At 32.1% G+C, this 27,020-nt stretch overlaps 1 protein-coding gene across 1 annotated transcript in view; it reads right to left on the bottom strand.

The window, feature by feature from the left end:
• LOC128855920 (uncharacterized) overlaps nucleotides 1-27,020 on the bottom strand; it is a 45,663-nt gene that overhangs the window by 6,584 nt on the left and 12,059 nt on the right. The window contains exons 2-3 of the mRNA XM_054091165.1: nucleotides 786-984; nucleotides 639-724 (exon numbers count right to left, since the gene is read on the bottom strand). Coding sequence (XP_053947140.1) covers nucleotides 639-724; nucleotides 786-984 — 285 coding nt within the window. The remainder of the gene's footprint in view (nucleotides 1-638; nucleotides 725-785; nucleotides 985-27,020) is intronic.

The raw sequence follows: 27,020 nt of genomic DNA, 5'->3' as shown, positions 1-27,020 counted from the left end.
AAATTTTTTAAATAAATAATAATTTAGCAATTTAAGATAATTTTTTTATCCATCCTTTTTTTATAAACTAAGTAACGCACCCACAACATTTCAAATCCCTTTTTTCTTCTTTTCTTTTAATTTTTCTTTGTTTTAAATTAAAACAAATTTGTTTATTTTTTTATTGTATTTTATTTCTCTTATTTATTTACTTTTTTATTTTTTTTTTTTTACTTTTTTAATTTATTTTGTATATTTTTTTTAATTTTTTTTTATTTTGCTTATTTATTTATTGTTTTTATTTATTATTTTTTTTAATTTTTTTTATTTTTTTTTTATTTTTTTTATTTCTTTTTAATTTTTTTTTATTTATTTTTTTTTTATTTATTTTTGTTTTTTGTTATTTTTTTATTTGTTTATTTATTTATTGCTTATTTTAAATTTTTTTTTTTTAATTTTTTTTTTAATTTTTTTTTTTTTTAATTACTTAGCTTATTTATTTATTGTTTTTATTTATTATTATTTTCTTTAATTTTTTTTATATTTTTATTAATAAACTCAGTTACGCACCTACAACATTTTTAAATCAAATTTTCTAAATACATATTAATTTAGCAATTTAAGATAATATTTAGTTAATAAGTATAAAGTAAACTTACTGCTTATCTGGTATTTTTGCAGCCAAACCAAAGTCGCCTACCACTGCATCAAACTGCCCATCAGGCATATTGCGAATTAACACATTCTAAAAATAACGGAAATTACTTGAAAATTGCATTTTATTATTTTTAAAATTTTTCACGCACTTTGCTTGTTAAATCGCGATGGAAAATGCCCGCATCATGCACATACGCCATACCGTTGGCTATACCCAGCGCCAGTCTTAATTTCATTCCAGCAGTCAGCACGGCCTCTTGGTTAGCCAGCAGCTGCTCCAGCGAACCGCCTTCGATGTACTCAGTCAGCGCATGCAGCTGGCCTTCTTGTACGCACACACCCATAAAACTGTAAAAATTAATGAGAAAAAAATCGAAATTTTAATTTAAAAAGCAATTAAGGAAAATTTAAGTGTTTTGAAATAAATACAATTTTTATTGGCTAAACTAATTAATAATATTTTAAGAAAAAAAAATGTATTCTTCGGTAAATTTATCCAAACATTTTTTAAAATAATTTTTACTGAAATTATATTTATCCTTTAAAAATATTTAATTGCGTTGAAATATTTCATTGCATTTGCATAACGCACATTTATTTGGCTTTTACAATGGCAAATGCGCAGAGTTTGTCTATCCCTGTTGTAAGGTCCATTACAAGTAATGAAGCGCTGGCATACAGGTGGCTCTGCTGGCAGCCAAAACTCTCAAATTTTTCAAGTAACTACTGCTCGACGATCTTATGAAATGAAAAAATGTTGTTTAACCCTAGAAAGGTAAACCTTTATTGCTTTGAATATCGTGCTGGACTTGCAGTAACTGCACTAAGAATTTCGAAATTTTATGAACATTTTTCAACTAAATAATTAAAAAAGAGATGTAAAATAAGATTTTGTACTTTACGGTATCCACAAAAATGGTTTCAGCGTGCCTTCGGCCAGCCATTATAACCTAACCTATCCTAAGACTTTAGAAGAGATCCTTTTTTGTATCAGATATAAACGTGAGGAGTCACAAATTTACGAAGTTAGCTTACAACGTAGTTTCCAAGGAGTTTACCTTTCTTTAATTAGTGAAGCATTTTAAAATTTTCATTTCTTGCTCGAGCAAAAATATTTACATTCTTGCCCCAAAACTATTACATTTTTTTCATTTTATAAAATTTTTTTATTATTATTTAATTTTTTATATATTACAAATTTTTGTTTACTTATTTTTGTATCACTTAAATTTTTAATATTATTTTATTTCTTTTGTATATTATCTTTTTTTTAATGTTATTTTATTTCTTTTTTTATTATTTTATTTCTTTTCTTTATTGTTTTTAATTATTTAATTTTAGGGAATATTAATAAACTCTTTCTATTTACATTTTTTTAAACTATTTAATTGTTTTCAGTTATTTAAAAAATTTTATATTATTAAATTTCTGTTTTTGTATATTATTTGATTTTTTTATATTATTTAATTTTTTTATGTTATTTAGTTGTTTATATTATTTAATTTTTTTATATAATTTAATTTTTTTATATTCTTTGTTTTTTTATTTTATTTAAAATTTTTGTATGCCATTATTTTCTATGTTATTTAAATTTTTAGGTAGTAAGGTTTTTTTATATTATTAAATTTTTTATTAAATTTTTTTTTTTTATTATTATTTTTTTATTACTTAATTATGTTGGTTGGTTGGTTGGTTTAAGGGTGACCCCGCATCGGAGTGCCACATAGACCGCAAGTTGGGTCCGTTGTGTTGCCCTAGAGCTCATTATTTTAAATGATTTCCCCACCTAACCGAGATTTTTATTGTAGATTTTGGTCAAAGATATTAATTCGTTTCGAAAATTTGATGAGAGATTCGATTTTCAGGTCCGAGAGTACTGAAAGATTGTCAATTGTTGGAGAGCCTAGAAGAGCGAGTCGACTTCTGGCTAGACCCGGACAACTGCACAGCAAATGTCTGCTCGATGCTTCATCTTCGTCCTCGCAGTATCTACACAGGTCGTTTTGAGGAACCCCGAGCCAACGTGCGTGAGTGCCCAAAAGGCAGTGGCCGGTGATAAGAGATGTTATATGCCTTAGTTCGTGTTTCGAAAGACTTATAAAGGTTTTTGTCTGTTTCAGATTGTAGGATGGCCAGATTTGTCTGGTCGTAACGCAAGTAGTTTCCACTCGCCACCTCCGATCAGCAATGCTGTGAAATTCTCGATCGATGAGCATTTTACATGTTGAGAGCGGAATGTGGATTGTGGGTAAGTCACTAACATATGATTGCGCAGCTCCAGCTCTTGCGAGCTCATCAGCTTTGCAGTTACCTTCGAATCCACTGTGACCCGGTATCCAGATAACTTGGACAGAATTCTGAACACTTATCTCGTTAAGAGATAAGAGACAGGATCGAACCACATCTGAGTGGGTATAAGAAGAGCTGAGTGCTCGAACGGCCGCTTGACTGTCGGTGAAAAAGCGGATATCCTCTAGTGATATTCTATTTTCTAAGAGAGTTTTCGCAGCATACCAGATAGCGCATACTTCCGCTTGGAATACGCTACAGTAGTCGGGTAATCTAAATGATAGATTGATGTGAGGGGAATTGGAAAAGATTCCAAATCCCACTTTTCCGTCTTGTTTTGAACCATCTGTATATATAATCAGAGGGCCATCGATTTCGGTAAGATTTGTCTTCCATTCTTCCCTAGTTGGGAGTGAACAGGAGAATAGTAAGGGTGGTGATGGAAGACTTACATGATAGTCTATGTCGGAAGAGATAACAGTGTTCTTAATTATGTTTGTTTTTTACTTTTTTATATTATTTATTATATTATTTAATTTTTCTATAATATTTAATTTTTTTTATAATACTTAATTTTTTTATGCTATTTATTTTTTTTTTAATGTCTTATATTGTTTCATTTTTTTTATACTACTTAATTTTTGCCATAGTATTTAATTTTTATGGTACTAAATTTTTTTATATTATTTAATTTTTTTTTTTTTAATATTATTATATTTATTATTATTTAAATATGAAAGCTAAAATTTATATAATATGTTGTGTTTTTAGGGCTGTTCAATAAAAATTTTTTTTTCGTATTATTTTAAATTTAATGACAGCTATAGCTAGCCTTAGCCATTAATCTAACAAAGTGTGTTAGTAGGGCGATAAGCTTTTGGGTTGCACACAAAGCTTAAACAGCGTACAATATTAAAATTTATTATCAGATTAGCGGTAAGCAGCCCAGGTTTAATTAAATAAATTTCTATCAAACGAATGTCTTCTCATAAATGGCGTCAATGGAATGGCCGATATAGGCACAAAATAAATTTTACGATAAGATTTCAATGGCCCATGAGCTGATTAGTTAATGAAATAAAGTATTGCCAGTAGATAAGATAAATTAAGTATAGTATGTACATATGTATGTATAGTGCAAAGTCAGTAAAAAATTTTAAGTATTTGTGTACGTGCTTTCGTATAGATGCATAAATAGTTTGTACATCTTAGCTTTATATAAAGTACATATATACATATGTATGTATGTGTTCAGTCTACCTAATTAATTTGCAATGAATTGAATTGATTTTAGCTAGAAGTTCCGCTTTTTTCGTACATCTGTGCCACATGCCTGCAATTCACAAAAAAAATGAAAACAAGATAATTTTTTTAAACTTGTTTTTTTTTATTTTTTTATTTTTTTAAATTTTTCTATATTTTTTTAAAATTTCATTTTTATTATTTTTTTCTATATTTTTTTAATGTTTTCTATATTTTTTTAATGTATTTTTTTTTTTTTTTTAATTTTTTCCCCCTATAACACAGGCCGACAAAATTTAACCAACATTCAGACCCAGAAACCAGACTATATATTTCCGAAGGTTTATGATGCGCTGAATCCAAATCTGGCCTCAGAATTGCTCTATTAGTTTGAGTTTTCGAGATATCCTAACCTAAAAGTGCAAAAAACCCTATTTTTGCCCATATTTGAGGTTATGTAGCCTTGCAGATGTTTACTTTCACCAAAATTAAAGGATGGCATCTTTAAATACAATCCTTCTTTTTTCAAATGGCGTTTTGTTTGCTCAAATATCATTTTTTTTCGCAGAGATATCGCATTTTGAAATTTTCATGTTTCGAAATTTTCCTACACCTGAAAATCGATTAAGATAACATAGACATGATATATTCGATTACTAATTTTCTTGAATTGAGTCTTATTTTTCTTAAAATTTTGTCTCACACCATAAGTGTGCTGACTCACCACATCCCTACACTATCTAACCTTTGGGTACCGAGTCACACACAGCCCTAACCCCTAGAAACCACCCCTATCATACCGCGAGCAGGCTAACCCACATAACCGCAAGCAGGCTTTCCCACAAACTCCAAATTTACATACTATTAATCCATATATTTCAGGCCCTCAAACCCAAGAAAATTAGTAAGCGACTATATCATGTCTATGTTATCTTAATCGATTTTCAGGTATAGGAAAATTTCGAAACATGAAAATTTCAAAATGCGATATCTCTGCGAAAAAAAATGATATTTGAGCAAACAAAACGCCATTTGAAAAAAGAAGGATTGTATTTAAAGATGCCATCCTTTAATTTTGGTGAAAGAAAACATCTGCAAGGCTACATAACCTCAAATATGGGCAAAAATGGGGTTTTTTGCACTTTTAGGTTAGGATATCTCGAAAACTCTAACTAATAAATTAATTTCAGTTATCAATCCGAATTTTGCATGGACAGAGAAGCAGATATTAGTTTAAATTATTTCGGATACTTTTCCTTGTAGACTAGTGTAATCTTTGTTTTTTAATTTCTTTTTTTTTTTATTTTTTAATCTTTGTTTTTTTACTTTTTTGGATTTTTTATTATTTATTTTTTAATTTTTTTAATTTTTTTTCAATTTTTTATTTTTTTTAATTTTTTATTTTTTTTAATGTTTTTTTTATTTTTTTTTGTAATGTTGTTTTTTTTATTTTTTTTTGTAATGTTGTTTTTTTTATTTTTTTGTAATGTTTTTTTTTAATTTTTTTGTTGTTTTTCTAAGTTTTTTTTTAATTTAACAAAATTTTTTTTTATTTTTTTTATATTTTTTTTTTATTTTTTTTTATATTTTTTTTTTATATTTTTTTTTTATTTTTATTATATTTTTTTTTATTTTTTTTTTATTTTTTTTATATTTTTTTTATATATTTTTTTTATTTTTTTAAATTTTTTTTTTTTTTATTTTTTTAAATTTTTTTATTTTAATTTTTTTCTTCTTTTTTACATTTATTTATTTTTAGTATGTTTTTGGGGGTCCTACAAAAAATAGTTATGTTTTAATTAAATTAATTTGATTTAATAAGTTTAATGTTAGTGAAGTTACAAAAGTCCAGCTTTGATAAATATTAAATAAAATAGGCTTCTAATTTCTTTAGGAATTTAGGTGAAAGCAACAAAAAATATGTTTTCTTAAGGCCAACCTCTTGAATAAATTTAATAAATAAGACTAGTATACAGCCTAACACGCCCAAGATCCATTTCATCCAATTTCTAAATAAATCAGTCGCTGAGAACGACAATCCAGATCATTTTTTTCTTCTCTCGTAAATTTGGAGATATCATCAAATAAGCAAAAAGCAAAGAAGAAAAAAAGTTGATCACAAATTTTTCAAAGAAGTATCAACAAGTATTTATTTTAATGCCCTAAGTCCCATAAGGGAATGAGGACCGGAATAAGCAGAACATATTTTTAGTTTTTTTTTATACTTTAAATTTTCTATTTCAAGCATTTTTGTTCAAAGTACTTTTTTTACAAAATAAAACTAAACTAAAAATTGAAGGTGTAAAATATATACGAGCATAACTACATACTTCTTGAAAATATTTTGAGAACATTTCAAAAAGTCTTTTCGCAGACAGAGAAAACCATCAAAATGATTCGTTCACTTCTGAATAATAGAAAAACATTTCTACCCACAAAAAATACTAAAATCTGAATTTAGATTTATGTCCAGCTATAAAGCTCTCTAATGGAATCCGGTAACTGGTCGTTGCTGACGGACTATGAAGTCCATGTGGTTCAGTTGTCTTCTGTTATCTTTCAGTCACTGATACCAAATCAGCAAATCAGCATTGGAAGTTATGCGATTCAGCAGCACGCGCAGCAAGTGATAATACTTTGTAATGAACCTTTTGAAAGTACGGTTATCTCTCACTGAGGTGATAAGTAATGACAAAAAAATGGTGGATAATAAAATAATAAATTGAATAGTAGGTAATAAACAAATAAAAAATACAGACATCGTTAGGCGGCATGAAGTACTACACATAGATAAAAGATAGATATGCGTAGTGTATATGACAATTGGCCGCAATTGGCCGATGATGCCCTCAAAGTCAAAATAATACAGGTCATTTTACTCAAATGCATTGGGATATATGCAGTAGAGTCACAGAAGAATGTCTGAATCTTACGTAACGGTATGTATGGTCGTTTTAAAAACAAATTTAAGATTAAAAAATAAATTTAAAAATTAAAATAAAAAAACATAAAAAAAATTAAAATAGAAACAAAAACGAAAATAGAAGAAAAATAAAAATAGACAAAACAAATAAAATAACAAAAAAATAAAATGAAAAAATAAAATAAAAAAATTAATTTTAAAAAAATAAATTTTAAAAAAATTAAAAACAAAATAAAAATTAAATAAAAAAATTAAAAAAAAAATTTATAAAAAAATAAAAAAAAGAAAGAAAAAAAAATTAAATTAAAAAAAATTACATAAAAATTAAAACCAAATTAAGAAAAAATTAATAAAAATAAAACAACATTTCTAATATAAGATGAAGTAATAAAAAAAAAATAAATAAATAAATAAAAAATAACAATAATTAAGAAAAAAAAACAAAAATACAAAAAAATAAAAATATAACAAAAAATTAAAATAGAAAAAATAAAATAAAAAATAAGTAAAAAAAATAAATTAAAAAAATTAAAAACAAAATAAAAATTAGGAACGAAATAAAAATTTAAAAAATAAATTTGAACAAAAAAAAATTTTTTTAATAAAAAAAAACATAAGAATAAAATCAAAAATCAATGCAAAAAAAAAATTAAATTAAAAAAAAAGAAAAAAAATTAAATAAAAAAGAAAAAAAAAATTAAATAAAAAAAGAGAAAAAAATTAAATAAAAATAAAAAAAAAGAAAAAAAAAAAAATAAGAAAAAAGAAAAAAAAATTAAATAAAAAAACAGAAAAAAATTAAATAAAAATAAAAAACAAATTATGAAAAAATTAACAAAAATAAATAAAAAAATGTCTAATAAATATTAGATGAAGTAAAATTTTCGGAATATTTTGCGCCTTTAGTTAGCCATATCTCACGATGTGTACATACATTGCTTCGCCTCATACTGTACGGCGATTTAAATATGACTCTATTCTTCAGAAAAAGTTCTTTACAGTTTAGTGTTTGGTAAAGCCGGTTTCTATTGTTACGTTTTAAAATGGCAGCAAGAAAACGAAAATTCAATTCAAATTCAAATTTCGTGTAATTTTTAAGGAACCAATATAGTATCGAATGCAACAGCAAAGTGCTGATCCAGACATCGAAAATAGGCCAACTGTTGAAAATGCTGATGAAATCGCGGAAATCCTGAAGATAAGTCAGCAAACGGAAGCCGTTTGAAACCATTAAATAATTCATAACATTAAGCTAAATTCACATGATTTGTGTACAGTAGTAGGATGCCTGAAAAAAATTACGATTTTTTTGCGGGAATTAAAAACAAAATAATATATTTTATTTTATTAATATTTTACCGACCAATTTGAAAGTAGCTCTAAACAATTTTTGTTTTGGCAAAAATATTTGTTTTTCTTTTTTTTTTTTTTTTTTTTTTTTTTTCATTTTACATTTTTTATTTTATTTTTATTTAATTTAATAATTTTTTGTTTTTTTTTTTATTTAATAAAAATTTTTTTTTATTTAATAAAAATTTTTTTTTATTTAATAAAAATTTTTTTTTATTTAACTTTATTTATTGTTTGTTGTTTTTTTATTTGACAATTGAAAACACAACTTTTTTTTGACAAAATTATTTGTACATTTTTTTATTTCATTTTTATTTAATTTAATATTTTTTAATTTTTTATTTTTGTTGTTGTTTTTATTTGACAGTATCTCCAAAAACCACAATTTTCTTTTTTTTGTACAAAATTATTCCTTAATTTTTTTATTTAATTTTTATTAATTTTTTTTTTTTTTTTTTTTTTTGTTGTTTGACAGTACCTCCAAAAACCACAAATTTCTTTTCTTGTACAAAATTATTTGCTAATTTTTTTATTTTATTTTTATTTAATTTAATATTTTTTTTATTTAATTTAATTTATTTTTTGTTGTTTATTACAATAATTTGACAGTACCCCCAAAAACACAATTTTTTTAGACAAAATTATTTGTAATTTTTTTATTTTACTCTTATTTAATTTAATATTTTTTTATTGTTTTTTTTTTATTTATTTTTTATTGTTTTTTTATTTGACAGTACCCCAAAAACCACAATTTTTTTTTTGTACAAAATTATTTGTTCATTTTTTATTTTATTTTTATTTAATTTAATATTTTTTTTTTATTTAATTTTATTTTTTTTTGTTGTTTTTTAATTTGATAGTACCTCCAAAAAACACAATTTTTTTTAGACAAAATTATTTCTTCCAAAAAATTGTCTCTTATTTTTTTCTATTTTTTCATTTTTTGTTTTTTTTTTTTTATTTTGTAAAATGGCAAAAACCATTTTGTTTACATTTTTTTTATGTTTATGCTTAGGTTTTTTTAAATTAATTTTAATTTTATATTTTTAAATTTTGTTTTATTAAAGAGTTAAAGCTAAAGGTCTGATTTTTTATTTTGTCTATTTTTTTATTTTAGTTTGTTAAATGATTAAAACCTTTTTCATTAAATTTCTTTTATGTTTTTGTTTTCCTTTTTTATTTTATTTTAGTTTTAAATTTGGTTTGTATTTTATATTAAAAAAAATTTATTTATCTTTTTTATTCCACTTCAACAATCGAAACGCCTTTATTGGGAAATCCTAAAGCAAAAGATATGAGTGGGTTTTATATTTTATTAAAAAATTAAATATTATCTGGGGATTATTCTTAAGTTATGGCATTTCCTCCTCACATCCAAAGACCGACCGGTCGAGATACATGGTCCGGCTCACGCAATATTTTCGGCCTCATAAATTATCTTTATGAAACACTTAAATTGCGATGGCATACAATAAAGCAACTGATAATCAAGTAGACGATTTCGACATGAATGCTTGGAAAATTAATTGTGCAATCACGAGGCGTTTCAAAACGAATTTGAGGATGCGAAATAAAAGCAATTAATAAGAGAGTATTGCTCTGAGGTGAAACAGCAATATTGGCCAAGTTGGACAATGAACCTTTACTAAGCGTTACAACAGCAATAAAAACAAAAGCAATCATTGTCAGGCGATAAAAAATGCACACAAAAAAAATTTAAATATATACATACATATATAAAATATTTAAAGTCGGAAAAAGTAGCACTTAAGCAGTTGCACTGTAGCGTTTACGAGCATCAGTGCGCAAATTGGTGAAATATTTACAAGCGTGTGTGTGTGTGTGTGTAATTTTTCTTAATAATTTTTACCTAGTCTTGAGTTACGCTTTTTGTGACTTATAGTTTAAATTTGAATGCCATGCATACACACACACACATGCGTGTAAACTATTTCCATAATATTTATGCGCAATTAAAAATTCACTCATTGCATTTTTCAAAACGCACTTGCACAGGAGAAATAAAAAATTTTACATTTTTGGCTCAATGGCTTACAATAAATTTTATTACCATCCATAAACTAGGCCGAGTTGGCCGACCTGCTGCAGTGGTGAATTTGCGAATATCTGCTGTGCAATCGGCCAATGCTTTAATATTTCGTATTTATACGCAAACAAATCTAAATTTAAGAGCTTTTGAATATGTTTTGGCTGATCGCTTTCACCAAACAGAGGCGAAAAAAAGTAGCTGCCAGGAATTTTTTGAAAATTTTGACAAAAAAAAAACTTATTCAATATGCGCAAAGTACTCAAAAGACAAAAGGAAGTCTATGAAGCGACGCACAAAGTAATTTATAAATATTTTTAGCGTTCGCTTTTAACTTTAAGTTCACTGGTGTAAGTTTACAAGTCAAAGTCAACTCATGTTTATGATCAGTAAACAAAATGTTGACATGCGAGCGTCCTTAACCTTTGTCGCCGCCGCTACTACCGGCACAAACAAACCCATGCACACACACACATACATACTTCGCCACACAAAAGCAATTAAACGTTGATTTAATTTTAATGTGCTCAACCTGTACGTGAGTTGCAACACAAAGCAAGGCCCTGTATATACAGCCACTCATACACACATGCACACATTCACGCATACACGAGCCCATATGTACATACACATATTAAATATTCATGCGAAGACACTTTGCGCCGAACACAACTGCCCACTCCGTGGCTCTTCACCCTATCCCGGCACATGCCACGTTCTGTCACATGGAAGTCATGCGCAAATTTAAATTATTTAAGGTACTCAAACTTTTAATTGACAGTCGTTTTGTGTTAATGTGTATGTATGCTCGTTCAGCAGAGAGCGGAAACTCGCCAAAAATTGTCAAAATTGTCAAGTTTTAAAAATAATAATACTGACAAATATCAATGACCACCGATATTGGTACGCGTACGCAATCATAAGCGATAAAAATTGAAAAAAGCAACGACAAAATATTTACCAATATCCAAAATCTTCAAACCCCACAGTCTACATACAGAGAGTCTTAGAAGTATTCTTGCAAAGCGAGTATTTTCTAAGTGGTACTTTTTATTTAAATATATGCAAGCTTGTGTTATGCTAGTCATTACAGCAACAAATCACAGCAAATATTTCCATGCTATTGCTTTTTTATGACTTGTGATTTATTGGCACTTTTATGATAAAAACTATCAGTTTGTGCCACTTGGGACTATTGATCGAAAATGCAATCATTCAAATATACACTGAACCAAATCGTAGTTTCCATGTCGAAGCGCACAAACCGGCATCATTAAGTTGAAGCGGAAATTTTTGGGAGAGTGAAATCCAATAACGAAGGAATCGTCTTTACTTTTATTTGGCTGCTTTTCTAGAATTTTTGAGTTTTTTGAGTTATGAAACTATTGAAGGAAATTAGTGATATCATCTGGATAGGCAATCAGAGAAGCTTGTGCTATGGAATATTGAATTAAGTGCCTAACAGTATTTTCGTCGGTTCTCAAGTTACAAATTCAAACGAAAGTACAATTAAGGGGTTATATACCTTGTGTTTTTCAAAAAAATTAAAATAAATTTTATTTCTTTATCGTAAAGTACAATCCCTTGAGAACATTTTCCAAAAATTTCATAGAGATCTGAGCAATAGATCGAAAGTTACAGCGTTTTAAATTGTGCGTCGTCACGTCCTGAGCGTACGGCCTCATGCGGCGCTTGAAACTTTAAACGCGATTATCTCAAAAACGTGTTTTTCCAAAAATGCTTTTGCGGTGGACGCGATTGCAAAAAAAGTATTCAACCGATTTTTATAATTTTTTTTTTTAAATTGTTCGTAATTGATGTCGCCTCTTAGTGAACGATCAACTTTTTATGTATAAATTTTTATTTTGCAGATATGAATTTTTTAATGCCAATTTTAGGACTGTAGAAGTGGAGTTTTTTAAAAACATGTTCCTATTTTCACAAAAATCAAAATATTTAATATATTGATCGTTCACTAAGAAGATATAACCCTATACTAATGAAATCTTTTCGATTTTTTGATTTCAGTTGACTTGGTGGACTTGAATCGCGTCCACCGCAAGCCTCTTCCAAAAACAGGGTCTTGGGGGAAAACGCCATAACTCCGCCATTTTTAAATATTTTTACACAAACAAAGCCTTTTTTTTCTTTAAACATTGTAATATCCAATAATAAAAACTTTTATACAATAAAATTATTGCTACATATCTTTAAAAAAACCCAACTTTCGCTAATTTCACCGGACCACAAGGTATATAACCCCTCAAGCAAAATTCACATGATATGTGTAGAGTAGGGTGCTTCATTAAAGTAGCAAAAAAGTTGCTATTTTTCTACCAGAATTAAAGGATTTATAAAATTTTATAAGATTTCCGCCAAATATTTCCGAAAAATTCTAAGATTAACGAGAGATGTACCGATTTGAAAATACTTTCAAAAAATCGAGTATTTTTTTATAAATAAAATTAATACTTTTTCAAAATATTTTTTATTTAATTAGTTTATTTATTTCGTACATGTTCGAGTTTTTACAAAGAGACTTTGAAACCAAAATTTAATTTTGGGCCAAAGATTCAAAGAGAGATTCAAAAAGAGTTCGCCGTTTTGCATTTACCGTCATATCGTCGGAATTTGAAGTTTGATAGGTCGATTTTTTTGTTTCGGAATAAATTTTTTGTTTGTGCCAAAGGGCACCTCCTCCTATTAGTATTAGTGTGATATTGGGATCTAGAGGGCAAGTACTAGTACAGGGTACTTGAGGTAACGGAAAATTTGAACTAAAAAATGGTATCCTTGACACAAAAACATCGATACGTCATACTTTAAGAACGGACTGTAAATGAAGACTTTATATAATATAAAAAAAAAAACAAATTTCGAAATTATCTTGCTTAACTACATCAGACTCGGGAGGTACGGTACGGCGAACTATTTTTCGGTACGTTCTAATGTACCTACATTTTTACCAGTTTTGACTACTTTTATTTTTTGCTCGAATGTGCATGTTTTTTTATAAAAGTACAGTTCATTGTCTAAAAACAACCATATAGATCTAAGTTTCAAACTTTATACGAAAATTAGGATTATTCCACAAAATTTTCATCACTATTTAATGGTTTGAATTCAAATTTCTAGAAAAAACTTGGTATGCAGTTTTATGAATTAAGTTTATTATATACTAAGTGCAAATTTGAAGTAGCTGAAAAATCTCGTTGCTTTTCAATATTTCTATTTTATATTAGCTGTAGCTGAATGATTGGTGCCTGAGGAGGTGCACAGATTCGAATCTTCATGAAACACCAAATGCTAGAAAAAGTTCTTTCTAACAGCGATCGATCCTCGGCAGACAACGGTAAACTCTCCTCATAAAAAAACCGTTAGTCGTTTGAAGGCATCATAAAATTATAAGTCTCTCCATTTGCGGAGCAACGCTAAGCTGGACACCACAAATTGGAGGAGAACCCCAGTCAAACAAACAACAAACGACGTACACCTCACACTTATAAACTGGCAGCGCAAAAACAAAGGTGCATCACACGTTGACAAGTTTTGGCTTAACAAAAAAGTGTTTAATTAAATAAATTAAATTAAATTCTACTTTTTTTTTTCTTTTTTAAAATTTTTTGGTTCTTTTCGTAATTTTTATTTCTTTTTTTTTTTTAATTTTTATTTCTTTTTTTTTATTTTTTTTCTTTCTTTTCATATTTTTTTTCTTTTCTTTTTTAATTTTTTTTTTTCCTTTTTTTACATTTTTTTTTAATTTTTTTTCTATCTTTTCATTTTTTTCTTTCTTTTCATTTTTTGCTTTCTTTTCATTTTTTTCTTTCTTTCTTTTAATTTTTTTTTTTTTTAATTTTTTTTTTTTACTCTATTTTTACAAATTTTTTTTTCTTCTTTTTCTTAATTTTTTTTTTTCTTTCTTTTCATATTTTTTTTGTTTTGATTTTTTTGTTTTCTTTTTTAATTTTTTTTCTTTTTTTTAAATTTTTTTATTTTCATTTTTTTCTTTCTTTCTTTAAATTTTTTTTTTTACTCTATTTTTGGATTTATTCTTATCATACCCAGTGGCCGGCCATTATACTTGTATTAGGTTTGTGCTTTCCTTTCTCTGACTTTAAAAGATAGGCCTATGAGAAGGCAGGTCACATTTTTACACAGGTATGCACATAGAAACGTAGTTTTTCCTTAAAAAAAAAAATATTGTTTTACTTTCAAGGAGAACACCCTTTAGAACATTTCATTCTATCACATGACGAGCTTGCGGTAAGCGTATTTGTTTGTGTAAAGGCGCGTGAATGGAAACACAAAACGCAGAGCAGGCCCCTAATTAAATATTATTGAAACGATACGATTTGTATGGTTAAAGATGACCAAATATGTAAAGAAATTATGTTCAAAATTCAGTGCATAATAATTAAATATTATTGAAACGATACGATTTGTATGGTTAAAGATGACCAAATATGTAAAGAAATTATGTTCAAAATTCAGTGCATAATAATGAATTAATTAATTGGTAATAGAATATTTTCCTCTCTACCCCTTCCGATACGTGCAAGTGTTTCACTCTAAACGTATCGTGGCGTCATTGTAAGTGGTCGACGGTCCACTCAAACTATGGTGGCAATCGAAAGCACTTGAAAAGAAATGCTTTAACACAGCACAACAAAAGAGCCAACGTGAAAAGAGATTTAATAAGAATTGTGTCAGCTCTACACATATTTACGTATCATTAAAGCGAACAATATAAATATTATTGATTATATCCACAGACATAAATATGTAAATAGCGTTGCTATTGAAGGAATTCTATATATTCGATTAACTCAATGAACTTTTAACAGTAAAGCCCCACACGCTTTGTACCCCCACTCATCACGAAGAATAAAGCGTTGAATTCTAATTAACTTTTCTAAGAACTGTAATGCCCATCATTACGCTCGAAGCAAAAAAAAAGCGGGGAGATATTCTGTAAACAGAATTGGAAATGCGATATTGACAACAACTCCATTGTGCATTAGATCCATTGGCAACAACAACCACATTCACAAAACAATAGCCAGGCAGCAGGCAGTCAGCGAACACTGGAGAAATTAAAAGATAACAAAATGCAAATGCCACAATTGAAATCAGAGCGCATCTAAGCAAAGATACTTGCACAAATAGAATAGACAAGAGATCTGTGTGTGTGTGGCAAAATGAACTAACAAAAGCAATAACAAACAGCACAAACACTTCAACCAAATGATATGTAAAACAAGAGTGCACACATAGAACACACAGCCAACCACCATCAACAACCAGCAGTCGAGTGCAAAATCTCACATAACCACACTCAAGACGTGAGTGACGCCGCTGCTCAAACTGCAAAGGTTAGTGCCTTTGCTGTTGGCGCGAATTGACACTCAGGTATAACAAATGAACTAACTAATACACATGCAGCATACATACATGCCCAGTTACATATGTAATCTGTACCAGTCTGTTGTTGCGATAGAAATCTGCAAGACTAAGAGAATGTAAACAACACAATTCTGTTATTGTTCCCCTTCTGCTCGCGCTTCTGTTGTTCCAGCGAAAAGGTCAATGCACATACATAATTTAGATATTTGAATTATGAAACTGAGTAACAAAGTCTACAATAACTGCAGACCCCAGTGCTGGTTGTCTAGTTGAATGTTTGGTGGCATTAGTTGACAGCATGCAGCTGTAGCTTCTTAGCCCACTTTTTTTAATGCAGTGACTTAACATTTTTTTAGTACAGTCAGCCGAGATTAACCTTACGCATTAACATTCCACGCAGACAGGCAGCGGCGCGATGAGAGCAGAGTGCAAATATTTCACTTCATGTGACAACAACAAGGATATCATATAAACAAACACGAACCGTTATGTGACGTGCGTTGCAAGTTGCAAGTAACAAGATGCATGATGCATGATGCAAGAAGCAAGTTTAAGTTCAGGCGGCAGTCGACGAAGGGCTTATGTGTTGGTAATGATTTGTGGGTAATTTGCACGCGACTTCCGTATTATTTTTGCACTTCAGATGCGACTATTTCGATAAAGAAGATAATTAAATAAAAGATAAAAGATGGAAAGAAATTATAAAAATTATATTTCGGCATATTTTCTTTACGTAAGCCCACAGAAAATTTGTATCAGAGGACGTATAAATTTTGTCCGCTTGAGAATAATAGGAGTGGCTATTAAATTAGAAATTGACTGACGCTGTTCTAAAAGAAGAGCGTACGAGGGTCGTTTGAAAAGTCTGTGCAACAAAAAAAAACTGCTTAAATGTTCGGGGCGAACCGTTTTTATTTTTCAACATAGTCTCCCTTTAGGCTTATACTTTACTATAGACTTATACACTTTCTAGTTGTTGATCCCTTCCGAATAATCGAATTGGTTCAGATTTGAATAAAATCTTTTTCACCGACAGCTATTTAATCAAATTGGTGAACAAATGGTAGACCGAGGGATCCGAGAGAGCTAAGTCTGGAGTCGAGAAGAGATTTGAAATGAGTTGGAACCCTAATTCTATTAACTTTGCGATTACAATTGCTGAGGCGTGAGCTGGTGCAATGCCGTGATTGAAAAACAAAGACTCTCTACTTGCTCGAATCAAACGAATGCCATACAAAAAGGAATAAACCGATTTGGCTGAAACTTGGTGTTTGTTCTTCCAAGAGATGCTACTCTCTCTGACTTTGCATGGACTTTCCAAACAACCCTCGCTTACGACAAGTATCAGCGACCAACACCAAATGCCAGCCCTTTATCGTAAAGCTATCATTAACTTTTAGAAAATCCTTCAATTGAATTGGGAAGACTGATCTTTTGGCGGCAAGTTAATAGTGTTTTTAAATATCCTATTTCCCAAGCACCAAAATATATTGTCACTGTAAATTTTACATACCCTTAACTTTATGCAAGAAAGATTAATTCGATCTTTGTTTGCGCTTTATCGAAGAATAATTAACTTTTTTTTGGAAGATTTCACCCCTATATCTTTTATACTAGTTGGGTCAATTAACTTCTGGAAATTTAGATAATTATTCCTAAGCATATAAATGGAAAGACGGAACCATTTTTTAGTTTCAGTCTAAGTTTAAAGTTGGCAGCACGTTTGGTTTGTGTTTTATTCGGGTTTTCGAAGGAACCTCTGAAAACTAGGGCGAAAATCGATCTGCAAAGATTTTGAGTCCTGCATTCAGAGTCATCGCCGCAGATTGTATGAGTCGGCTAATCGCTGGAGATGAGGCTTTGACTCCGAGAGCCGCAAACAAAGTCAGGAGTGGATGAAGAGCGGCCAAGGAAAACAAAGATGTTCAAGTCGAAACTGAAGGTGATACATATGAATATACAGTGTTGCCAATACTCGACGGACTCATCTGGCAACCCTGTATCTTTTGACAGAGACGTCAGATCGCTTAATGACATACCGCGCTGGAAGCGTCAGTCCAAGCAGATTTTTACCATGAAACAGTACACGCCACGCGAGCGCTCCCAAATTGTTGAAATTTACATTCAACAAAAGAAGTCAATTGTGAAAACTTAACGTGAGTATAAAAAATTAAATAATGTGAAAAGTGCGCCTTCTAAGAACACCATCAAACGTTTGTACGAAAGGTTTTCGACTGGTGATGCTCTTTCTTAAACAAAGAGGCCAAATCAAAACCGACCAAGGCGTCGCCAAGGACATCCCAAAATCGACGTTCTCAGCAGTTGGGCATTGCTCGGACCACTTTACAACGAATTATCAGCATTGATTTGCATTTATTCCCGTATAAGATTCAATTGACGCAAAGATTGTTGCCTGCGGACAAGCCTCGTCGATTGGAATGGGCCCAAAGAGTCATCGAAATCCGTCGGGTCCGTCGAATATGAGCAACCCTGTAGTCCCTTTTTAGGTATTTGGCAAAGCTAGCTCCTCCCCCTGTTTGTGGCGTGCGTCTTACTTTTTACCACAAATGGAGCGACCGCCTCGGAACGGCAGATGGTTTTTAATGAGGAACCTTTTCATGAAGAAAAATACACTCGGAGGTTTGTCACTGTTTGTCATTTCTAACATTTGCACTTTAAAATGGTAGTCACGCAACAACCCATTCGGCTACGACTACTTATTCATCCTGAATAAGTTTTTACCGAGCGGAACGTTGCGGATAAGCATTTTCTTTATGCTCCTCAAACTCACCGACAGCTAGCCACAAGGTGCCGGCTCGGTCCTCGTTCATTATAAAAGACTTTTTGGCAAAAAAAAGGCGTTACAGAGTTATCACACCAGCCATATAATCCCTTTCTTTTCGTCTTGTTCCTGTTTATCAAGATGAATCCTCACGTCAATGGAACTCCTCATAGTGTGGGATGCAGGAAGTTACCGAAGCTGTTACTGCAGAGCTCAACGGTTTAGGTTCAGAGGATTGCTAAGGGCGCTACCAAACCTGGGAGCACCATTGAAACCGTTGTGTAGAAAAGTGGGAGACTATTATGAAAGCAAAAATAATTATATGTTGTTGTTGTAATATAGTTGCGTATATCAAACATTTACATTGAGTGACAGTCCTTGGCTGGATATAAATACGGGTCATTCCGGTAATGTACAACCGACTGTCATGGGAGCACTACTTCATTTACTTCTATTTTATTAGCAAATTTCCGGAACTTCACTACCATACCTCGTATTTTGAATTTGTTTAGGTTATTTTATTTTGGTTTTTTGTCTTTTTATTATTTTTGTTGTTGTTTTTTATTATTTAAGTTTTTTCGTGTATTTTTGCGGTTTTTTTTTTATTTTTTTCTCTTTTTGTTTATTATTTTTTCTAATTTGTTTTTTTTTTTCTTTCCTTTTTGTTTGCTCTTTTCGTTTTTGTGTTTTGGTGCCTTTTGTTACTTTTTTTCGTTTTTGTCCTTTTTTGTGTTTTCCCCCTTTTTTGTTTCTCAGTCTACGCAAGCTCAGTCACATATTTTTTATTCAATCACCCAAACTAACTTTTTTCTGGTATCTTCTTTCTACTAACGGAACATTTAACAGAAAAATTATGCACGGACGCCACGAATTGCAGAATTTTGCCAACCATACAATAGCACAAGAATAATACAAACAAACAAAATATTTTTATACTTTCCAAAGTATACAACAGTGAGCCCAAAGTATATTTTTAAGGTACAAATGCGACCCTGCGTAAGTAGTTTGCTCCGATTTTTGTATTGCAACTTTGCGGTCTGTAATGTAAGTGCTTTCCTGCTCCTGCATATTTTACAATAGCATAAAATTTTTGCACTGCATGCCAATAATGACATCTCCCCAGATTTTTTTTTTTTTTTGTTTGAGAAAAGAAGATTTTAAAATCCTCGCATTTCTCGCTGGGATATGCATGTTTTTTGATATTAACCACCTTGATTTTCATATTCACTCAATTAACTGTATTTATTCATGTGTATGCCACCTTAAACAATATTACTGTTAATTGATTTCAGTTTTTGACTTAAATATTACCATAAGAAAATATCTCACAAGCAATTTTAAGGAAGCAACGGACACAATTGCACTTAAGCACGAATGGTCGCTTTCACTTTCTGACACAACCGCAAACCCTCTATCATCATCCATGTCACAGGCACCCCACAATGCAATGAAGCGGTAGTTGATGCGTCTCCCGTAAATATGCACCAATGGCATCCCACTTATTGAATATATTTATGTACGGAGTGCTGGCGACAGAAAAACAGCGCTCCAAAGGCAAAATTCCAAATTAAATGCAACTGCATATTAACAAGCGGAAAAAAATCAATTCAGTCTGACCGACTAACTGCCTTCTGCTGGCCACATGTGTCTTCCTTTAACTGTCAATGCCATCACTCAATTTCCAGCATGCAACATGTCACAGCCGCGCTTGACAGTGGCCACGCCGCGGAAGACCAGAGCAAAAAGCCAAGCAAGTCATGATGATACTGACAATTTGGTTAGCGATCCAGACAGTACAAAATGGTCGAGTCACAAAATCATAATTTTAGGAAATTGAAAGGTAATTTGCAATGTGGAGAAGAAGAGAAAAAAGGTGTTTGCTGCAATGAAAGAGAAGGTAGTAATAAAGGGTGGTGGTTAAGAGGTGTAATGACTGAAAACTGTTGAACTGTTGACTGCCAAATTGACGATGAACGTTTGGTTTGTGGCCTAAATTGATTTTGATTCGTCATTCTTCATAAAAAAGTAAAATTGAAATATATTCTATCTAAATCTAAACCAGTGAAACTAATTTCAGGCACAGAACTAGTACGATTTCGCCTGTTGGGAGCGACATTTAGCGGATAGCGACATGTGTAGTGAGAGGTCACATTTATTTGGTTATCTCACAAGTGGATTTCAAGACCCCACTTATCATTCGCTATTGCACAGAAAGCGCGCCTGCTTTGCAAAAAGGATGTGAGATGCCCGCATATTGAACAGAGTTCATCAAGAGCAGCTCAGTCAAAGAACTGTTGCTATCGACATTTAAGGCAATTGGTCGGCCGGTTCTACATAAACTATGCTGCGCCTGTCTGGTCGCCTGGAACTAGTGACACGCAGGGGATAAAGCTACAGACATCCCAAAATACTGCCATTTGGGCGGTTGCCTTCTGATGTCCCCTATGCAACACCTTCACATTGAGGCCCAAATGTTCCCTGTAATGGAGCCGACGAGATCCAGAACAAAACTGACAGAAATCTACTGGACCAGACAGTACTTAGACAGTCAATAAACGACATCGACGGGGAGACCGTCACCACCTTCTTAAGCTCCCGCCCTGTGAATGCCGTAATCGAAGTCCAACCACACCCTATTGCAGATGAAGATCTCCAGCTTCCCCGTGAGACACGCGTAACACTGGCACATCTACTACGTTCTGGATGCTGTAGCAGGTTAAATTCCTACTTATTCAGAATTGACCCCGACATACCAAACCTATGTCCGGCATGTGAAGATACCCCGCACGACACTAACCACCTTTTCACATGCCCTTTAAAACCTACTCATCTAACACCCCTCTCCCTCTGGACCCAACCCAACCCGTCGAAACAGCATGCTTCCTGGGCCTACCTTTAGATGAGCCAGACGAAGACGACCGGTGATACACCCTACACTGACGGGGCTTCTATTACTGTTAAAACAACAACAACAGCAGTTCGGACCCTTTTTTGCCAGCTCATCCACAGCGCAAAGCTGTCGGTGATACCCCCAGTCTGACTACAAATTTCACTAAAAACATACGCCGGATGTTCTCCGGTTGTTCCTGTCAAACCCTTTCAGACACTTCCTTACTTGTTTTGTATATTGCGCATTTTAAATGGCAAAGGACATTCAAAGCAAAAAGAGCATAAAAAATGCGACATTTTCATTTATTATTATTTTTTGCGGCCACACTAACTCCTTGTGTCTAACAACCGCTGCCCAGCTGCTATTGTTTCTTGTCTGGCCTACACTGCGCAGGAGTGTGCGATTGAAAGGTTCTATTGTTGTTGTGAAAAAAGATATGTTGGCAACGGACGATATAAACAACTTACTGAAAATAATAAATATTGACAACAGCACAAACAAATAAATCTGCGTGGGAGCGATGGCTCGTAAACCACAACAAAATAGAGGAAATAGGGGCGGGTGTGAGGTGTTAGATTTAAATCAGATTTTTACACAAATGGGAAACTCATAAACAAGTTAATACATACATAAATATTTATGCACAGAATTAAGCGGCTCCGCAAATGTCAGTGAGTGTTAATTGGATTTATGAACTTTTGGTGAAAAGAAGTGGCAGTCAATAGGAAATGTTTTGCTCTTTTTTTAAGTGGATTCTTGACAAAAGCTGTGCATTTAATAAGACAAAAGTGTAAAAAAAGGAAATTGTAATCAGAATGCGATTTTCAAATTTTGACTAAAGCATTCATAACACGGCGCGGCACTCGAAAATACCAGGCAAGTGATGTTATTTTTCTCGTAGATCTTATCGAATTGACTGGCGTAGTCGAATGGGTTGGTGCGTGACTACCATTCGGAAGACGTAGGTTCGAAGCTTCGTGAAATATCAAAATTAAGACAAAGGTTTTTCTAAAAGCGGTCGCTCCTTGGCAAGCAATGGCAAGTCTCCGAGTGCATTTCTGCCAGGAAAAAGCTCCTCATAAAAATCCATCTGCCGTTCGGAGTCGGCTTGAAACTGTAGGTCCCTCCATTTGTGGAACAACATCAAAACGGACACCGCAAATAGAAGGAGAAGCTCAGCCAAACACCTAAAAGAAGTGTAAGCGCCAATTTTTGTTTTTTTCTTCTCGAGTAAAAAAAAAAAATAATAAATTTACCGAACATTCCCAAAATCTTGATTTACCTGTACGTACTTATAAGTCTACAACTTAGTAGTTTATCAACCGATTTTTTCCGCAGTTTTGAGTTGTATATCAGAAAATAGTATTTTTGAAAAAATTCGTTTTCCCGTTTGTAAGTTATTTTTTGTATCAATTCAGAACTAGTATAGCTTTTTTATAAAAAGTAGTATAAACGTTGCAAAAATGAAAGCGAAAATACACCTATGTATGTAAGAGTCTTAAGTTTTCGAAGGTCCAAATTTCTTCTCGCTAAAACCGGTAAGAAATTCAGAACTGATTGGAAATTCTTCTTCTTCTTTTCCTTCTTCTTTTTCTTCCTTTCACCTTCTTGTTCTTCCTATTATTTCCTCTCTTCTTTTTCATCTTCTCCTATTTTTCTTATTTTTCATCTATTCCCTTGTTTTCTTTTTCCTCTTCTTTTTTTTTTCTTTTCTTTTCTCTTTAAAACCGGTAAGGAATTAAAAATTGATTGGAAACTCTTCTTCTTTTCCCTCTTCTTTTCCTTCTTCTTTTTCTTCTTCTTTTTCTTCTTTTTCACCTTCTTGCTATTCTTATTATTTCCTTTCTTCTTTTCCATCTTCTATTTTTCTTCTGTTTCATCTTCTTCCTCTTCTTATTTCATTTTTTCTTTTTCTTCTTCTTCTTTCTCATCATCTACTTCTTCTTCCTTCTACTTTTCTCTTTGTTTCTTTTCATCTTATTTCTCTTCCTTTGTCTTTTTCTTTTCTTTTTTCTTTTTCCTCCTCTTTTTTTTCTTTTCCCTCTTCTTTTTCTTCTTTTTCCTCTTCTGTTTATCTTTTTCCTCTTCTTTTTTTCTTTTTCCTCTTCTTTTTTTTTCTTTTTCAACTTCTTCTTTTTCATCATCTATACCTTCCTCTTCCTTTTATCTTTCTTCTTCTTCCTCTTTTCCTTCTCCTTTTCATCTTCCTCCTCTTTTTTGTTGTTTTTAATTTTTCTTACTTTTCTTGTTTTCACTCTTTGTCTTCTTCTCCTTCCTTTTCCGTTTATCTTTCTTCCTCTTCTTCTTCTTCTTATTTGTCTTCTTTCTTTTCCTTCTTCTTCTTTCCTTCTACTTATTTCCTAATTCTGCAAGAAATTTCAGGGATACTTCACGTTTCTGCAACTTTTATGGATTTTGACAGCCAATTCACGTGAAACGCGAACTTAGTACAATGCTTTAGTGTATGTGCACCTTTCATCAAACAAATACATGATTGTTTTTTTTTTTCTGAGTATAAAACTAATATCACTCTCAGTGACCTTTGCAATGAATCACCCAAAATAGCTCCACTGAACTTAAAACTTACGCCGACAATGAGAGGTAATTTACCATCTTATCAAACCATCAAACCATCAAACCATCATCTTCCCTAATTTCATATCATTTACATATTTATTTATTCACTCAACGTCATCACACCCTTCCCCCCTTCCCCCCTTCCCTTCGTCGCACTCAAATACCCACTAATAAAATACTTAGAAGGAAACTTTAATGCATGGTATTAGTGGATGCCACAAGTGCAACAAAGAACATTCAAGGAAACCTAATAGTGTGCGCAATATGTGCCCAGACAGAGGCGTGTCCTCCCACCCGCACACACACACCCACATCCACACACACTCACACGCGAGCGTTTCACTCTGTACTATCCTGCGAAGTTATAACTTTGCATGCACTTGAAGTTTATGCTTTACTTACTTGATTGCATGTCAAAAACAATTTACATTCTGACATGCCAGGATGGTATCCTCATCAAGAGAGTAGCCATAAACATGCCGCCTTATTTGAAAGGATATCAGTTTATGACATGCGCCACTGACCCCGCGATTTGTTGCTAATAGAATGGCTTGGCAAGTAACTCAAGTGAGTGCAGCTATCTTTGCTGTTATTTTAATGCCAAACTGTCAAGAGCCAAGTGCAAAGTTTAAAGTTTTAATTTAATTAATGAACTTTGCTTTGAGGTGTGAAATAAATATTAGGTGGATTGGGAATACTTTTTAGATCTTGCACAGTGCGACAAATTTCTGATTTAAAAGTAGAAAAATCGCACAATTAGGCAATTGCGAATAGAAAATTCGGTTAGAAATGGGTGCCGCAGTTGATATTTTTTCCCCTGTTTCCAAATTTGATTCTCCAATGACAGTTTTCAGTTGGAAAATACACTGCCATGACACTCAGCTCTATAGTAATCATGACGCATTAAGAAGAGTGTCCGTTTTTTTTAGGTTCTCGAAAACTTTAACCATAGTATTATCTTCGAAAACAGAAAAAAAAAACATATTTTATAAAACCGCAAAGACAGGCGACCGCTTTTGGGATGAATGTTAAATACTAAGCCACGTTTGGAACTATATATAATATTATATTATATAATATACGCCCCAGTTGTGGCGGTTGCCTTTCTTCAAATAATGCCAGTTTCATCCATATTAGGAATAATTTTCTATGCTTTACTTCCATTTAAGGTCAAAAACATTCTTTACCTCAATTACTTGATGCTTTATATGAATACAGGGTCCGGCACTCGAAGTGTAACCAACTTCAGACCGCTCGTGCAGCTGATGCACGGGATTCAAACGTAAAAGTGTGACTGCATTATATGGCTGGAAAATCACAAACATCGATTTTTCGTGAGCTCGAGCACCTTAAAGTAAATAAAGTTTTGATTTATCGCACCATTACTCGTTACAATGATACTGGTACATCGCGAAACGTAACGGAGGTGGTCATCAAAAGACTGCAACGTCACGTGAAATGGTTCAAAAAGTGAAGAAGCGGCTTGAGCGAAATCCCCGGCGAAGTGTCAATGAAATGGCGAAAGAACTGAAAATATATGACCTTAGCATCAGCCGCCTACTGAAAATTTATCTCAAAGTCAATCCTTGCAAGATCCAATCCAAAAGGCGGTTGATCTCACACCAAAGCAGCAACAAGTCAGACTTGAGGAGTTGCTTCACTTGGTCGATTTTCTGATGAGAAAATTTTTCAAATTGAGCTATTTGTAAACTCCCAAAACGATAGGGTTTATTTGACGGACAGTTCATACGAGAATTTGAGTCATCGATTGGCCACCAGAAGGCAGCATCCGCCACAGGTAATGGTTTGGGCCGCTGAAACCGCAGATGGGCGCTCTCCAATCGTTTTCATCAAGCATGGCGTCAAGGTAAATGCGAAATATTATCGGGAAAGTATCGGGAGGTTGCTTTGAAGCCGTGGGCAGACAAACATTTCGGTAGCAGACCATGGACGTTTCAACAGGACTCGGCACCGTCTCACAAAGCTTGAGTGAAAAAAGATTGACTAAAAACAACGTTCCGAACTTCATAACGTGTACACATTGACTCTCAAATTCACCAGACGTGAATGCGATGGATTATTCTCTTTGGGCCATTTTGGAGAGCAAGATCCGAACTAAAAGACTCACCAGTCTCGAGGTGCTGAAAAAGGCCATTGTTCGCGAGTAGGCCAAAATACCTGCAAGTCACATTCGTGCAGCTTGCGTTCGTTTCTGCACCGTCTCAAGGCCATAATCAAGGCAAAAGGAGGTCATATCGAGCAAAAGTAAATTGATTCTTAATTTTGTATAAATTTGTTATAAACCTATTTGAAAACACTTTGTTATTAAACTGGTTTTCTCGGCTCGATATCTTCATTGTGTCGTGCTGTTTGATGTAGTTAGATTTGATTAAATCATTTCAACTTACGGCCTCGAATTAAGGATTGAATGTTAGAATACAGCTGTACGTGTCTACATACTCACATACATACATGCCCACACTTCCATATGCATATAAACTCGTATGTGAGAATGCATTTATTAAGCTATCAATCGACTGAATATCCTACCCTACACCACATTCTTGTAAATAGAATGCTTCTATCTTGTTTTTTTATTTTTTATTTATCACTTACACTTCACCATCATTCCACAGCCCATCACCCACCCAACCGCCACTTTGTCTACCTTTCATATTTATCTACATAAACAAAAAAAGAAAATGATGCGAGTTGTTTGTAAAGAATAGTGAACGCTTTGATGTTGACTGACATGTTGCAGGGGTCCGAAAACTGCCGACAAGAAAAACACCAACAACAACCAGAGGCAAGAGGTGGCAATGGTTGCTGTTGACGTTGTTAGGGAAAAAAGGTGAGGTCGTCACTGACACTGACAACACTT

The sequence above is a fragment of the Anastrepha ludens genome, chromosome 2 (assembly GCF_028408465.1).
Source record: "Anastrepha ludens isolate Willacy chromosome 2, idAnaLude1.1, whole genome shotgun sequence".
In the NCBI taxonomy this organism is placed as follows: domain Eukaryota; kingdom Metazoa; phylum Arthropoda; class Insecta; order Diptera; family Tephritidae; genus Anastrepha; species Anastrepha ludens.
The sequence above is the reverse complement of the archived record's forward strand: the minus strand, read 5'-3'. Positions and strand labels throughout refer to the sequence as shown.